Genomic DNA, 15,960 nt, shown 5'->3' on the forward strand with positions numbered 1-15,960 from the left:
ACAACACTATTTATCGACTATGAATAATAAACATTGAGGGCAACGACCATTGAGGTAAAAATCGAGTGAACTTTAATCGATTTATTCGATAAAAATAAATGTTAATTGTGAATCGAGATTTGTGCCAAGGGTTGCATCAGATTCTGTGACTCATTGTCCGTAATTGGATGTTTGTATGTTGTCATTGGTTGTGAACCACTCGTTGTTTGTATTTTCTTTGTATTACCAAATAGAGGAGTATCTACTTTCTTTTTCCATATCGGTTAAAATAATAAGTAAAATAATTTCGTCATTGCACTTTTCCTGAAAACCAGTAACGACTTAGGTTCAAGAAACGGTGCTTTAGTTCTTCATTACACAAGGAGATGATATTTATAATTAGGACTACGTCGAAGGATGGTTGCTGAAAATCTGTTCAGGATATTGCCATGTTACGAAACGAATGAGTGTAACGCTGAAAGGGAAGACTATGAGATTCAAAGAGGACCATTGTACAACTGATGGACATGTAAATTATATGTAAGTTGTTTTCTCCCATACAGTTTCCGTACAGTGCTATGAATTGTTTGCAGAAGTCGGCGGCGCAGCACCTGTCGCGGCTGTCGGGAGCGATCGGGCCCGAGCGGATCTACGCCGACTGGCAGTGGTGGATTCTCGCCGCGTTGCCCTTCCCGCACCTCGTGCGAGTGCTCGACTGCTTCTTCCATGAGGGGATTAAGGTACACATGGTTTACTGTTGAAGGAAATGTGCTCTTGGACCGTAAAGATCGTTGAGGTACCATGGATGTTCCGTACCTGTTCCGTAATCTAGTGAGACACGAGCTATTTCTAAAGCGGGGTTGGTATATGTGTTATGGACCATGTGATTAATTCGGGCATTATTTATAATGCCCGAGCATTATGAATAATGTCTAGCTTTATCGGGCCAAGTGATTAATAACTATCTTAACTTCATTATTTATCACATTGCACGGGCATTATTATATTGCTACATGATAGTTGGGCAATTTGATAATAAAGCTATATTTTATGCGGTGCGAGGGTGGCAGTTGTTCTAATAAATAAATCCTGTTACTTGCTACATATTTTATGATTATTGTTTTAAATTGTATGTTCTATTTTAATGGGAAATTATAAGTCTAGCCACAAAATTATTAGTTGGACAATTGTCATCTAATTTACTAACTCGGCCTCGTTTTCTTGATCTCATTTTTCTTGGCTCGTTTTTTTTTTATGGTAGAATTTAATTTGGATTCAAAACATTGTATTAAAAACTGAACTTAGTGACGAAAACGAATCGCTGCAAAACCGACTCCACGTAGTCTTGTCTGCCCTACCCCTAGAGTGCAATTCAAAACCGCGTAGGCACGGAGGGGCGAGGCGGCCCGCGAGCTGAGGTGCAGGTAGGCGATAAGCTCGCATGGGACCGCCGGAGCCCCGCAGCGCCGGAGCCGTGACAGAAGCCATGCCTGCTGCATGTTGCATGCTTACTTCTATGCTCTGTCAATTGATATGGGATGTGTAATATTTAGTTTATTTTAAGTTAAATGTCAATAACAATAAAAAAAATGAAATTAAATATGTTTGTATTACTTTGCCCAAAAGGTCACGGGCAATATGTATAGTGCCCGGTCAATTTGATTGTTTGAATAATTATTATCAAATTGCACTCTCATATTGGGCATTATTCATAATGACCGGGCATTATGTATACTGCCCAATTTATCACTTGGTCCATAACATATGCATAGAAGGTTGATTTACTGAAGTCAAACTATTCAACATTTTAGTACTGCGCTGAAATGAATTTTAATTGACCGTGGCTTTAATGACTGCGTGAATTTATTGTGATTCTGACTACACGCCAAGTGCGCATTTCAAGAAGACTCCGGGTCCTTTTTAGTGCCACGGTAACTCTTTCAAACAAACTCAATAAGCAATTATACAAGCTGTTGATTTGCATCCGTGCCATATTCAGGGACGTAATTATGCTAATGATTCTCGACCCAAATCAACAAAAAAATTGGTACGTAATATTTTTTTTATTTTTTTTTTCCGAATTCCGAAAACTGTCATCTAGCCGTATTTAAACTTGGCGCGTGTGGTACTGGCCTTAAAACCGTGCTGCGCACTCACACAAACGCAAACACAAAGAATACGCAACGATTATTCATAAATTTCATTCATAAAATTGGATTACTTCTGAAATACTACGACATTACAATGACAAAAAAAGCAGTGCATATTAGCTATTCCCCATCTACTGTAATTCCAATCGATTATTTACGTATTTTATGTCCTCCTCCTGAACTATGGCACAAATGCAAATCAACACCTTGTATAATTTGCCAAAAGGCAAAAACATGTGTATAAATATTTTTTTCCAATTCATGCATTGTCTTCTCAGGTATTCTACAGGGTGGCGCTATCGATCCTCATCCTATTCAACAAGCACGCATCGAATCAGAGCTCGGAGTGGTACGCCGAAGCCACGAAGAACGGCGTCGACCACGCCATTGACAAGTTTTGTAGGAACATGCCTGCGTCGCCCACCAAGCTGCTCAGGACTGCTTTCAGTATAAGGGCATTAAGGTAAGATAATAGATAAATAATAAGGCTTTGTAATAGAATATTTGTTGGTGTGTTGACTGAATAAAGGAAATAGTGATGGGACCGTAGTCACCGTATCGATATCGATATTATTTTTAATGACAATCATGTTCGATATTATGTAAACGAGCATTTTTTATAAATATTTATAAAAATTTTGCTTTAAACTTTTTCGGTCTCTGCATACAACCGACATATTTTATGTAAATGTTTTTGCCTGAAATTGTATTAATTACTTTTTTCTACGCCCCGAAAGTAATGTCAACTTTTTAACTCATGAATAAAACATGTCTTGTTAGTAATTACGTTGGCAACGCGAAATTTTCGAAATATTTCATTCTTCGTCGCCTTTTCGGTGTTCGTAATTCTTGTATAAAAAGTTGTTCCTTTACTAAATTTCGTTCATTAGGCGGGTGTGTGAGACGAATGCATAATTAATTCTTCTCAATCAGAGTATGCAAATTAGATGAATCCCGAACGTCGCTTTATTAGATTTCGTATGGTAATGCAGGAATTTTGCCGTTTGTAAGATTATTTATGCTTTGTTTTCGTATTTAATGAAAATATGTGTGAAGTTTGCGGTGTAAAGCTTAGGATTATATAAAGCTGGGTTTAGCAGAAATGTGGGCACACGTTTCATTTTGTGATTAATAAAGTTGAATAATGGTGGAGAGTCGTGAGGGATTGAAGGATTTACTACGTGACTTGTTTTTCTGATTTATACGGTCACTGGAAGCCTGAACTTTTCTCTCACCACATTGGGGAAATGATAAAACTTTGCAATAATACGTTTTTTTGTAAATTCTTACCGTTGACGAAGCTAATGATCCTGTTTAACAGTTCACAGTACATATCGCGGGTGTTCATCAAGACAGAGATGACGCTCAAGTCCAAGCAAGTGATCACCGGGTCCCGGCTCGTTCGCTCCCGGTCCTCAGATAACCTCCCCACCAGCCAGTCACAAGTCAACATCCAGATGATGTCACACACTCTCACTATCCGCGAGGTATGTTCCCACCTTTACAACACACCTCCCCAACTCTATGACATTTTGTTGACAGGTGTCAAATCATTTGACGTTTACGATATTCATGTTTGACATTGACAGCTTTGGTTTTTAAAAGTCTGCTAATTTATGGGAATGGTAAAAGTTTTTATGTGATTCGAGTTTTGGGCAGGGATTTATTATATTGATATTTTTAATGTACTAATATCATATGATATTATTTTTATTAATATATATTTTTTGCAGCAGATTTATGTATCAATACTATATGTATGTGGTATTTATATAAAAGAGACTTATTTACCATTATGAAGAATGAAAGTTATGGTAAAGTTTCCCATAGAACGATAGCCACGTGTAGGTTTATGTTCTGCTTACGGGTAGCTTTGATGCTAACAGTCACGATGATATATCCTAACTACACACTGCACATTCACAAATATATACAAGAATATATTTGTATATCGGTTTATTTTACTTGGTTCGCAGAGAATGTCTGAGGAAACGTGCAAACAAATGGTATTGTACTACGACGACTTAGGCGTGGCTTTGGCTTTTATTTATCATTAAATTCATTCGATTGCAACCCTAACACGACTAACTATAAATCGAATTGTTGTACAAATTCGATAGTCCAGTCTAATATATCTAAGATACATATTGTTTCGTTTGTCGAACCACCGTTATGTTATGTTCGGTCTGTGTAGCCAACATCTGTGAATGACTATATTGTTGTGTCCGTCGATGTTATCATACGATTCGATTTTAATTCTCATTAGTTAAATATTTGAACCGAATGAACGATATCGAACATTCATATTATCATTCGCTTTGAATGTCTGATTTATTCATGTTTCTCTCATTGTTTTAAGTGTGACTATACTCTGTGTACAAAATATTTTCTCCTTAAGAATAATTTATTGAACATAATTTTGTGTCAAAGCGTGCAGTTGGCATGTGTGTGGAGTTTCAGGACTCTCAGGAGTCGGAGACATATGTACAAATACAAAATGCCACAACAAGTGGACAAAGCTTGACAAATTAACAAATGTTGAGAGAAATCGATAATAGTGATGTGAAGGCATGTATCGATTGTTTTGTGTGAGTGCTAACTGTGTGTCGATTTTCCCGTTAGGGCTCACATTCGCCGGGCCCGCGCGCCCTATCGATGGGCGTATTCCCAATCCAAGCCATAAGGTCGCAGATTCTAGACCAGAGCGAAGTAAGATACAAGTATTAAGTCACCAAATATAAGTGTCGCCCCTATTGAGAGCTTGCGACATTATATCGATGTTTAGATGCACCGCTTGTCACTAGGTGTTTTATTTATTTTGTTCTTTTGAAGCGATATAGCTTTGGAAGGATCGACTTTATGATAAGCTTGTTTTTGAACATTTTATTTTGCGTTTTTATGGTAAGTAAGTGTAAGCTAGTGTGCATGACGGCTGATGTTCGTCCTGTTTTTTTCTTTGTTGTATTACATGTTTTATTTTATACAGTGCCAATACAATACCTCAACCAAACAACACAAAAACATCGAAAATAAAATCAAAAGTATCGTAACTAAACCTCCTCGGTTACATACTACCCTAGTTACCTTAGTACCATTATCCCACCGTGACATCGGTGTTCACAGAGCCCCCGGTCAGCGCACTTGGCTCTTTGGTTCCCATTTCCTAACGCTGTTTTCAAGGATCAGCAACACCACGCGTCCGACCTCAGACAAAAGGTTTGACAGACGACTGTTATTACCTTACCTTATACGTAATCGTAACTAAAGGGAGTTGTCGTGGTGGCACTCGTAATAGTAGAATTTTTTAAATTTTTATTTTATTTCAGCACTTGGTAGTTATTCGGTTTTTAAAATTGGAAGGTTCCGTAGGTTTTTTTGAGGATTTTTGAGTCTTTTTTATAGTGTTAGGGTTGAGATCATAAGTACTTTTTAGGTGTAATTTGCTGTGGTAAAATTATCATTTTGTCATTAAGCCTTAGCCAAGATAATTTTATTTGATAGATAGATGTTAGATGGCGCCGGCGGATTTTATTCCATTATTATATTAATACATAAAGTTTATTAGATTTCAGTTATTCCTGATATCCATTATGTATACGTAGATTTGAGATTTTTTATACCTATTTAGTTAGTTGGCCCCTAGGTGACATATTTTATATCTTCTATTTATTGAATGTTTTAGACATTATTAAAGTATGGAATGTGATGTGGTATTGGTATATAAAAATATAGCAGTATTTAGTAGTAGATAGATTATTCCACCAAGATAATTATTGTAGATTAGTGTCCCCAATTTGTAGGTATTATATATATTATCTTTTGGTAAGTTTAGTCAACCTACGGAACCCCAATTAGTTTTGCATGTGTCTATAAAAACCACATTGTCACTGTATCTAGTTGCACCTTTATAGTGCCTGCGATCACATCTAGGTAAATTCTTTTTGAAATATAGTTTGAAGTAGCCACCGACTTTAGAGGTAGTTATAGTTTGATGTGGGTTTGTACTGAACAATTTTAAATTAAATTAAATTATTATGAACATAAAGATTAGGTGTTATCTTCTTTATTAAGTAGGTATGTACTTATAATTAATAGGGATCAGAGTTTCAGAGAATCTTTAACGACTTTTGCTACCCTGTTCCTCGTATTATATTATTGTCTTATGGCAAATAAGTATATGCCCATGTCAAAGATATCGTGTTTTTATTCATTTAGCTAGTTTTCCATCAAATCTTGTAGAAAATAAAAACAATAAATGTGTACAGAACTGTAGGATATTTTAAATCGGTCATATTATTATCATTTATTTCGTGTTTAATTACTTAGTATGTAATAGTGAATTTTAGGAAAGTAAATAAATGTAGAATTACCTTCAACATTCGTGATGCCTATCTCTCCATGAAATTAATCATTTTTAAAGGTACGAACAGAATTGCGAGAAAAAGCTATAGAAACTGTAAGTTTTATAGAAAGGGGCACACGGGATATGCGTTCAATGTTTTTAAAAATACATTTAAAATTAATATCCATTATAATTTTTTTTTAATAGTAAGTAAAAATTTAAAACTCCTTTTTAGAGTTAAAGTATACATTGCACTCGTATTTAATGTGCCCCAACCTTTATAAAAAATCTAGACGTTTTCCATAAATAATAATTTGTCTCTAGACCCCATTATTAATTTAATGATTCCGAATGTGATTTTTAGATGTTAGATAAACCCTTAACCTGTAAAAAATTAGCTTTTTTATAAAATCGTTGTTGTGTACTTAGCTCTAACTCGAGCTGTTTATTTTGTTGTTTATTTTAATATTAAATATTTAATGTTGCATGACATGTCATATCATTTGTATTTGTTCACGTAAATCATCTGTGATATTGCAATATAAACTTTAGAGCAAAGATATAAGGTTGAAAATTAGCTTTAGCTTAAGAAAGTTAAAATAAACTAGATCATTTTGTGGGAAATCATACAATAACCCTTCCCGTTGTGGGTGCAGCGTGAGGGATTGTCAGACTTACTGACTAAAACCCACCATGTTCCTTCTTGAGCCCTTTACGTACCAGGGCCGCGGTAACTCTTTCGAACAATCCTGCAGCCCCAGCAGATAGTAAAATAGATATAATAGAGTAAGGTATTGCAGTATCACTTTACTAGTACTGTGTTTATATCGTTCTTACGCACTTAAGCACAAGTCACTTTCACACGTTTACTAATACAACACCACTAACTGTGACGTCATTAAGATGTTGCCAGCTGAAATATAAACTTCCAAATTAGTATTAAATTGGATAATTTTGGTAATTGGTTTTAAATTCATATTTTATTTACAGAATATTAAGTAAAATTTATTTCCTTCTTTATATTAATTTACAGAATGTATTTATTACATTGTAAAGAAGTGTGAATGATATTTATCAAAAATTCACCAGTGAGACAAAAAATAAACTACACATTCTCTCTCAAATATATTTATTTTAATTACAATCCATTTAGCAAATTTTAAATAGCTATTTTTTAGCTAGTTATTAGTAGACCATATTTAGATAGCAAAGCAACCATCAACTTCAAACAACCGCCTAAAAATCAAAAATATATTCTAACATTTTCAAAAAATCGTTGCAGCTATTCACGTTATGGTCGTGGTTGCCCGTGCGGATCACGATGTACCAACCAGTGCTGCTATACACTACCGAAGAGCATGGTTGCTCGTTAACCACATTCTACGTGCGGGTTGAGCACCATGAACCAACGTTGCTCATGATCAAGACATGTAATAACGAGGTGAGGTTCTTTTTCTGCTTTATTAGTATTTTCTGAAGTGTTTGGTTGCTCGCTAACCATATGCTTCCATATCTCGTAATTATATCAGTCTAATTTATATTTACTAACTCCCAACAGAAGTAAATAAACAAATTAACTAATAGCCTTCCTTGAGAAGTAGGGGCTATCTAACACTGAAATATATTTTTTAAATCGGAATTAGAGAATAGTTTATCATAGAGGGTTCAATTTTACAAGCAATGCAATCAAGAGCCAATTTAACTAGATTTGAATATAGTAATAATTTTCAGTCTACAATGTTTACCTATCACAAATAACATTACTTTCCAGGTATTCGGAGCATATTGTTCAACGAGATGGTTCGAGCGCAACCAGAAAGACGAGCGCGGCAACCGACAGGCTTACTTCGGCACCGGAGAGACATTCCTCTTTAGGTAACCATTCACTTCGCGTCTTTTGACAGCAACCAACAACTTCTTGGTTGCTTTGCTGCCTAGACGATACATTAAATTGCGCAATATAACGAAATTATATTGAAGATTGCGCAGTGAATTTCGGAAAATCAATGCTTTATTGCATAATATTTTAATTTTATTGTTATATTGCGTAATTTAATTGATCTTCTAGGTGTTATCAAAATAAGAGCAATATTTTACAATAAAAAATTAAAGGGTTTATAAGTTTGTACTAATATTTTGTTATGATTTTTATTTATTTATATTTTACAATATAGCAGTTTATTTATTATATTGGAGCTCTTCGGGTAAATGCTAGAATACCTATTTATTGTGTCCACTAATGTTTTCTTAACCCTTTACATGTAGCAACCTCATGCTTCGTTTTTATGTCTATACATTTTTAGTTTTTATGTTAGCTACATTTAAGGGACTATTCCCTTAAATGTAGCTAACACGTAATAGTGAGTTAGCCCTATTTATTATATCGTTATTGTATTTTTTATTACTGAATATAGAAAACACTATTAACTTTATCACAATAACTTACTATTAACTACATTAACCTCCTTACAGAATTTGATTACAAACTTGCAGATAATTTGTATCAAATTCCATAAAACATCGATAAAACACTATATTTATTTACTTGCTTTGAGTATTTACTACTTACATATTTAACTATCAATATATATATGACCGTACTAATATGTACCTAAAAATACTTTTAACACTGTGAAAATATAATATGTAATGTGATCCTATCGTGAGGCACTTAGTTCCCTTATTTTAACTACATCAATAACCCAACGTTTTTTACTATAGAGCAATACCTCTCAAATAGACCCAGACAAAAAGTATGTTATGTCATACTCTGGTCCGTTTCATCATGATTTTTGTTTAAAAAAATGAGTTTATGACCTCACCCGATAATTTTGTATCTCAGAAACATTGTGCCTAAATGGTCCAAACATTAAGATTATTTGAAGCAAAAACTTTCTTACATTTTTCTGTACACAAGGAAAACCTTAAAAAAAAGCCATTATATTTTTTAACTTTTCAAAAATGGGCCATTTTCGCACAACCAAACTTAAACCCCCCATTCGTAATAACCAACCTGTATATACCATAGCATGTTTGCATCAACCCTAATTTCTTCCAGCCTTTACCCGGAGCGGGCCAAGTACCCCTGGGTGGGTTGTACCACGGGAGCCGACGGAAAAGGCGAAGAGCGAGTCGCCCACGGCTCCGAACTCTTCATGGCAGCCGACTCCAAAATGATCACCATTGGCGGAGGGTAAATAGCTAAAAATAATAATAATAATTCCAGTTTGCATCCGTTACGAGCGAAGTACCCGTGGGTGGGGTGTTTAGAGGACAAAGTGGAGGGGCCCACGGAGAGGACTCCTCATGCCAACTCGCTGTTCATGGCGGCTGATAATACTATGATTACTATCGGTGGAGGGTATGTCGATGTTTGTGTGTGAATGGTACGAGTAAGTGTTTGCGGTTTGTGAGTTGGGAGTCTGTTCTGATGCTAATCTCAATTTTATAAGCAGATGGGATGAATGTCTAGAGCTTTTTAAAAGACGGGATAGATAAAAATAAAGCTGCATTGATAGTTACAGTATTTGCCACCACACAGAATACGCCGACGGTCTACTATCCGTTGCCAAAAGGGATCATTTCTTACTGATGAATTTATAGAGAAATGTCGGATAGTGAAATTTTATAAGATTGAGATTGGGTTGGATTTAGATTTGAACGTTGTCCAATCACGAGACTAAACCCTCCATGGTATGATTGTTTGTTAAGCATGATGCCCCATATGAAAATATCTCCTCAGTGTTATTTACATTAAAACCCCCAAGTTTCAGTGTTGTCAGTTTTTATGTTTATAACTGTTTGTAAGTGGAGTGTTGTTTTATGTCTTAACTTTGCGATACATTATCATAACTTCCCTTAAAGGCCTGTTAAAGAACCAAGGCCCCTTTTTCACGTCACAATTTTTTTGCACTTAACAAACACTTCAATAGTTCATATCTCCACTTGTATGTAAGATAACTTACTCCTTTTAACTATGCCGTCCATTACTAATGTTGAATGTAACTTTAATATATATTTTTATATATTTCCAGTGACGGACAAGCGATATGGATGGACGAGAACATTCGGTTCGGCAAGACGGATCGCTGCTCCACATTCAACAACCCGCCTCTCTGTCCCAGTGGCGACTTCGAAATCCGCGTCCTCGAAGTCTACGGCTTCTCCGGCGCGTAGATCGAAGTCACTTCGAAGTCGAAGTCCCTCGTCTCATATCCCCGAGTGATAAATGTTGTGATCGTCGCTTCATGTACGCGAATCGGCGAATAAATACATTGACAATGTATTGACCCTTTGCCGTTTAACAGACTGTGTAGTTGTATTCCTAATATTTATTCTACAATATCTCTGTGTGGCCCCGTAGCAATCCTATACGATTCAAGCTGTCCGTTCAAGACAACGAAGACGGGGAAATGTAGGTTGTTTAAAAAAAAATATTTACTCGTGTTTAGATTGTGTAAGTACAAATAAAATTTTGAATGTATCGTACCTACTCTTGATGGATTAAAATAATACGCTTATTATGAAAGCAATATGTATTTGTGGGGTTCGGCCGTGCGGTGGACTATGTTCGGGGTTTCGGACATTCCACATTCCACAACAGCGTTATCTCATTGTGAGGAACTTTTAATTTGTACGACACAGATTCGGTCCAAACAACAGTATTTTGGTATCGTATAGTATGTTCTAATTGCTTAAGATTCTATACTCACAGTGATTTTGTCGTTGCTCACAAAAATGTACCAAAGAGTTTATATGTAGAGCGTATGCGATGCCAAGTCATAGAAACATGGCAATATGTTTTGCACTTCAGTTGAATTACAAGAGAAATAATCACAACCGCGCTCCTTGGTTCTATGAGGAAACATCGTGTTTTGCGAACAAATATATTGCACCGGAAACTAGAGAACGATTGCCATTCAATTGTCGCTCTTATCACGAAGAGAAAAGGTTCAACTCCCACTGCCATCGTTCGCAGTCAAAATAGTATTATTTATTATGTATTTTCAAAGGTGATGTGCCAAAATCGGACCATTAAACGAATTGGCTTGATTCTAAACTTCAGATATTAATCTGGATGTATTTGTTTTCTACATAAAATTTATGTAAAAGTATTTTTACACTTATTGATTGTATTTTTTATCGACGAAACGTAAGTGAATTAGTTTTTATCGAAGATGAATTGTGTCGAAAAATATTTTAGTTGTTTTTTTTTTTAGTATGGTGTTTGAGTTCGTTTGTCGTTATGTAGTTTGATGTGGTATGAAGCAACATTGTTTAAGATAGAATTGAGAAGACGCGGTGCGTATAAATCTTTATCAATGAACTTTGAGTGACGACAAACGAACGTCAGATGTTGTTAGCGCAATGCAGGTAACGTGTAGGTGCAGACGACAGCACATCAACCTACCTCAACCTGTCAAATTTCTTCAATAGATTTTCAACCTTAACACAGTAGTGGAAGGTTAATGTTCGATTGGTAAAATTTTACAGATGTCAGATTCGGGTAAGTTGACGTGCTGACGTTTGTACAGTGACGTCATCGTGTACACAAACACATCCCTCAGGGTACAACGGGGAACAACCTGCGTTCGTATCACCCGCGGCATATTCCGCTACGATTTATTTGTAAATATTATTTCTGTACAGTCTCCTAACTACCTGACCATGAAACTCAAACCCTTTACAATTTAATCACCACTAGAAACGAGGCCCAAACGGATTGTTATCAATGTAAAAATGTTCACATGTACCTGAGTAATGTTTTTATATATATTATGTGAAGTTGTGAATGTCGTTAAGTATTGTAGCCCATACACAAATATTATATCGTTCGGTTAATATAGACATTCTAACTTTTTGAATATTTATAAGGTATTTGATTTAGAGGAGGTTAGTTTAAGATAGCGAAGGATCATTCAATGTTTTGTGGTCTGTTCGATTTGGAATGCGCGAAGTTGCCTCTTGAGCATAATACGGCTCTATAGTCTTTAAGAAGAAAGAAATAAACATTACAACATTAAATTACGGCTGGATTGAATTGTAAAGGTATCCTACCATGGTCGCTACTTAGCGGACTGTTCGTAGCGTCACTAGGTTTTGTCATGGTACTACATGCTATAATTATGTTATTCAAAAGCCTAAGACTCGTTTTAAATTCAAATTATTTATGTAACTTATTGAGTAGGTAACATGTAACGTTTTATATGTATGTTATGATGCGTGTGTGTGCGGCCGACAGATTACGGTCACATGTTTTTTTTTTTGTTTTTAGTTTATGAAACGATTACTTTTAGCGGCCGGAGCAGTCGGGGTCGCTACTGAGCTTTGACGAAACATAAGAACTTGGTGAACAAGAAATAATAAGTTTTGATTACGGATAGTAGTTGGTTTTGACAGAAGCCTCATACAATATACGTCAAAAACTACTGTTCGTAGGCAAAACGACGTTTCTTGTTTACTAACGAGCGGGCATTAGTGATTGGCCCCGAGTGTCCGGGCTATGTCACGATATGTTATGTAGCGGGTGTCGCCCGCACACACACGCTCTCGCGATATGTTGCTGTTAGCCAATTTGTCGTTGATCAGTGTAAAGTCTAGTCTTTATCCTGTTTTTATTATCTCTAACGATATAATACTATGTAAACTATATACAAATTGATATTTAAAAAGTTCGTGCGTTTTTGCCCTGTCAGGGCGCGTAGGCTCGTGGTTAGTTAGTGTATAAGTACATTTAATATATGTAAATTTATTAATCTCCTTTTTCCTTTTCAGTATTGTGTCGTTTTTTTATGTGAGGAGCATATCATTGTGTGAGGTATGTGAGGCGTGGATGTAGAGAGCTTTGTTCTGTTACTGTGTACTTGTGTACTGTTACATTCGAATAGTTTTAGTCCGCCGCGCACGCGACGGTGTAAAACTCGTTTATGGTAATGTAAATGTTGCTTCATAATGTGTAAAAAAATATATAATCCTATATACATATTGTCGTTTTTTTTTCTGCTCCTTAATGAAATAGGTTAAAGCTTGTGGCACATTATAGCAGCACGGCAACAGCACGGCTGCAGCACGGCGTCGCCTCGAATTAAGACTACGGCGAGCGGACAGCGCGCCAACCACGCGCTGTCCGCTCGCCGTCGGCCGCGAGGTGTAAGCTTGCTGTCACAGCTGACTGCTCGCCGTTGGCTTTTTCATATTGACATTACGAAATATATTATAATATACACGATTTAATGCTCTAAATTGAATGACAACTTAAATGCTGGTGTGGAGCCGTGCTGTTGCGGTGCTGCTGTAATGTGTCACGTCCTTTAATGTGCAAAATAAAGGTATGCCTTTAATAATACGCCGTAACAACTTGATCACCACAAGAAACCTAGCTTCCAGAATCCTAAGGTCCAAATGGAAAGCCTGGAATTCCAAAATTATCAACAACTTATGATACAACTGCAGTACTTTGTTTATCATAAGAATTTATGGTTTTGGGAGTGGTGGGCATTAACAGTGTAGGTGAGAATTTTCTAAGATTCTAATAAGTTCTATCCTAGCAAAGCTCACTCATTATTATTAGAAGAATGCAAAAAAAAAATTAAAAATTAAACGCATAGTAGGGAGAAATATTTTTTATTATGAATCTACATTATCTTTCAACCTAGTCCTATAATTAGTTCCTCTGTTCCGCACATTAGTTTGCAACTCTTTATCCTTAACCCAACATAGAATGTCTTCATAATCCGCTCCAATTAGATCTAATACTTTTATCAAATTTTCATCTGTACATTTTGATAAGTAGTTACAAATCAATATAGCCAATGATGGTTTCACTTTAGCTACAAATTCTTTAAGTTCCTCTTTATCATTCTCCTCAAAGGATGATCCATTTTTATCTGATTGTATGATAGAAGATGCTGCCTTCCAAATACTGTAACTGAGTTCTAAGTACTTATCAGGGTCTGTATTAATTTTCAACACATTGACAATTGTATTTGTTGATTCAACAATATCAACCAAATCTGAATCAATCTCTTTGTTGATTACCAACTTGTCTTCATAATATTTTAGTATAACATTTATCATTGTTATACATTTTCTGTACTCTGGCTGTATATCTCTTGTGACTTATCAAAACCAACTAAGTTTAAAGCTATCTGGAGACTTACAACTAGAACTCTTTCTAAGTCATCTTTAATACACAACTCTTTCTGATTAACCGTGATCTCAGTAAAACCTGAGATGAGAGAATCTAAGGCCTCTGGTATGACAAAGTGTGTAAAAAATTTAGTTCGAAACTTTTCGGTGTTACAATATGAACACAATGTATTTAAATTTTCTAGAGCTGTGACTATAAGTAATTTGTGTGAAGAGTTTTTTAATATAAAGTATAAGGCAGAAGAGTACTCTATTTTGACGAACAAGTCCATCCAAATGTTGATTTCGTCGTCACTCGCGAGGAAGAGGCACGCGCTCACCAGTCGCAGTAGTTGCACCAACACTAGACTATCATCAGTGTTAATGTAGTCTATCAGAATAGTCAGCAAGCCGTCCATCGTCATCAAGACATTCACCACTTCTTTTTGACAACACATATTACCAATAATACCGACGATTATTTCAATAATCCTCGGTATTTCAATGACCGGCAATGCAAAATTGAACAGCTTCAAAACATCGTGTTTTTGAAGAAATAACACGACATCTCTCTCGGCGGTCATGTCCCATAACGTGCAGACATCGTCTTCAAATGCCTTTTCCTTAATTTCCTCTTTCAGCGTATCTAAATTGGCGAGTTTCAATAAAATTTTAAGAACAAATCGTTCGCTGTATGCCGTATCGCCGATAACATCTCCGGCTACTTGGGCCGAATTCTCTGTATCTTCAACCGTTTCTGGCTTCATTTTGTTTATGAAGTACAAGAGGCTTCACTAATAATTTAATTTATCGCCAATAATATGTTTTTACAACAAACACTTCTTCATTGCAAACCAAATCAAAAACTTACTATGTTTTGACAGTGACATAATGAAGCGAGGTGGGTCATTGACTGGTTGACAACATTGACATATAACTGACAATGACTGAACTGAAGAATGAATATTTTTCTGTAAGATTGTATTTATGAAGGTTGCTAATGTATACGTGGATATACGATTATCTCCAAATTATTGAATTTAATTTTGAGCAAAGTTCTCTTTTTTCAGTATCATCCTCCGAGCCTTTTTCCCAATCATGTTGGGGTCGGCTTCCAGTCTAACCTGATTCAGCTGAGTACCAGTGCTTTACAAGAAGCGACTGCCTATCTGACCTCCTCAACCCAATTACCCGGGCAACCCGATACCCCTTGGTTCGACTGGTGTCAGACTTACTGGCTTCTGACTACCCGTAACGACTGCTAAGGATGTTCAATGACAGCTGTGACCTACAGTTTAACGTGCCATCCGAAACACAGTCAATGATGTCTAAGATTATGTACACAATGTTGTATAGTGATAT

At 36.0% G+C, this 15,960-nt stretch overlaps 2 protein-coding genes across 5 annotated transcripts in view; one reads left to right on the plus strand and one right to left on the minus strand.

The window, feature by feature from the left end:
- Window positions 1-13,453, plus strand: part of LOC124646373 (GTPase-activating protein skywalker) — a 44,071-nt gene extending 30,618 nt beyond the window's left edge. Inside the window, exons 3-10 of one of the 4 annotated variants that reach the window (XM_047186506.1) lie at window positions 573-719; window positions 2,408-2,592; window positions 3,451-3,616; window positions 4,106-4,135; window positions 7,754-7,912; window positions 8,243-8,346; window positions 9,530-9,664; window positions 10,506-13,453. In XM_047186506.1, coding sequence (XP_047042462.1) covers window positions 573-719; window positions 2,408-2,592; window positions 3,451-3,616; window positions 4,106-4,135; window positions 7,754-7,912; window positions 8,243-8,346; window positions 9,530-9,664; window positions 10,506-10,647 — 1,068 coding nt within the window. In that variant the 3' untranslated portion in view covers window positions 10,648-13,453. Of the gene's footprint in view, window positions 1-572; window positions 720-2,407; window positions 2,593-3,450; window positions 3,617-4,105; window positions 4,136-7,753; window positions 7,913-8,242; window positions 8,347-9,529; window positions 9,665-9,697; window positions 9,833-10,505 lie in introns of all 4 variants that reach the window. The other 3 variants (XM_047186507.1, XM_047186509.1, XM_047186510.1) reach the window with 3 other exon arrangements.
- Window positions 13,454-14,078: 625 nt separating this feature from the next.
- Window positions 14,079-15,711, minus strand: LOC124646292. Its single transcript, XM_047186413.1, is given in 2 exon segments — window positions 14,079-14,552; window positions 14,555-15,711. Coding segments are annotated over 2 exon segments (1,266 nt in total). The 5' UTR covers window positions 15,366-15,711; the 3' UTR covers window positions 14,079-14,097.
- Between the last annotated feature and the right edge of the window lie 249 nt (window positions 15,712-15,960).

This window comes from Helicoverpa zea, chromosome 3 (assembly GCF_022581195.2).
Source record: "Helicoverpa zea isolate HzStark_Cry1AcR chromosome 3, ilHelZeax1.1, whole genome shotgun sequence".
In the NCBI taxonomy this organism is placed as follows: domain Eukaryota; kingdom Metazoa; phylum Arthropoda; class Insecta; order Lepidoptera; family Noctuidae; genus Helicoverpa; species Helicoverpa zea.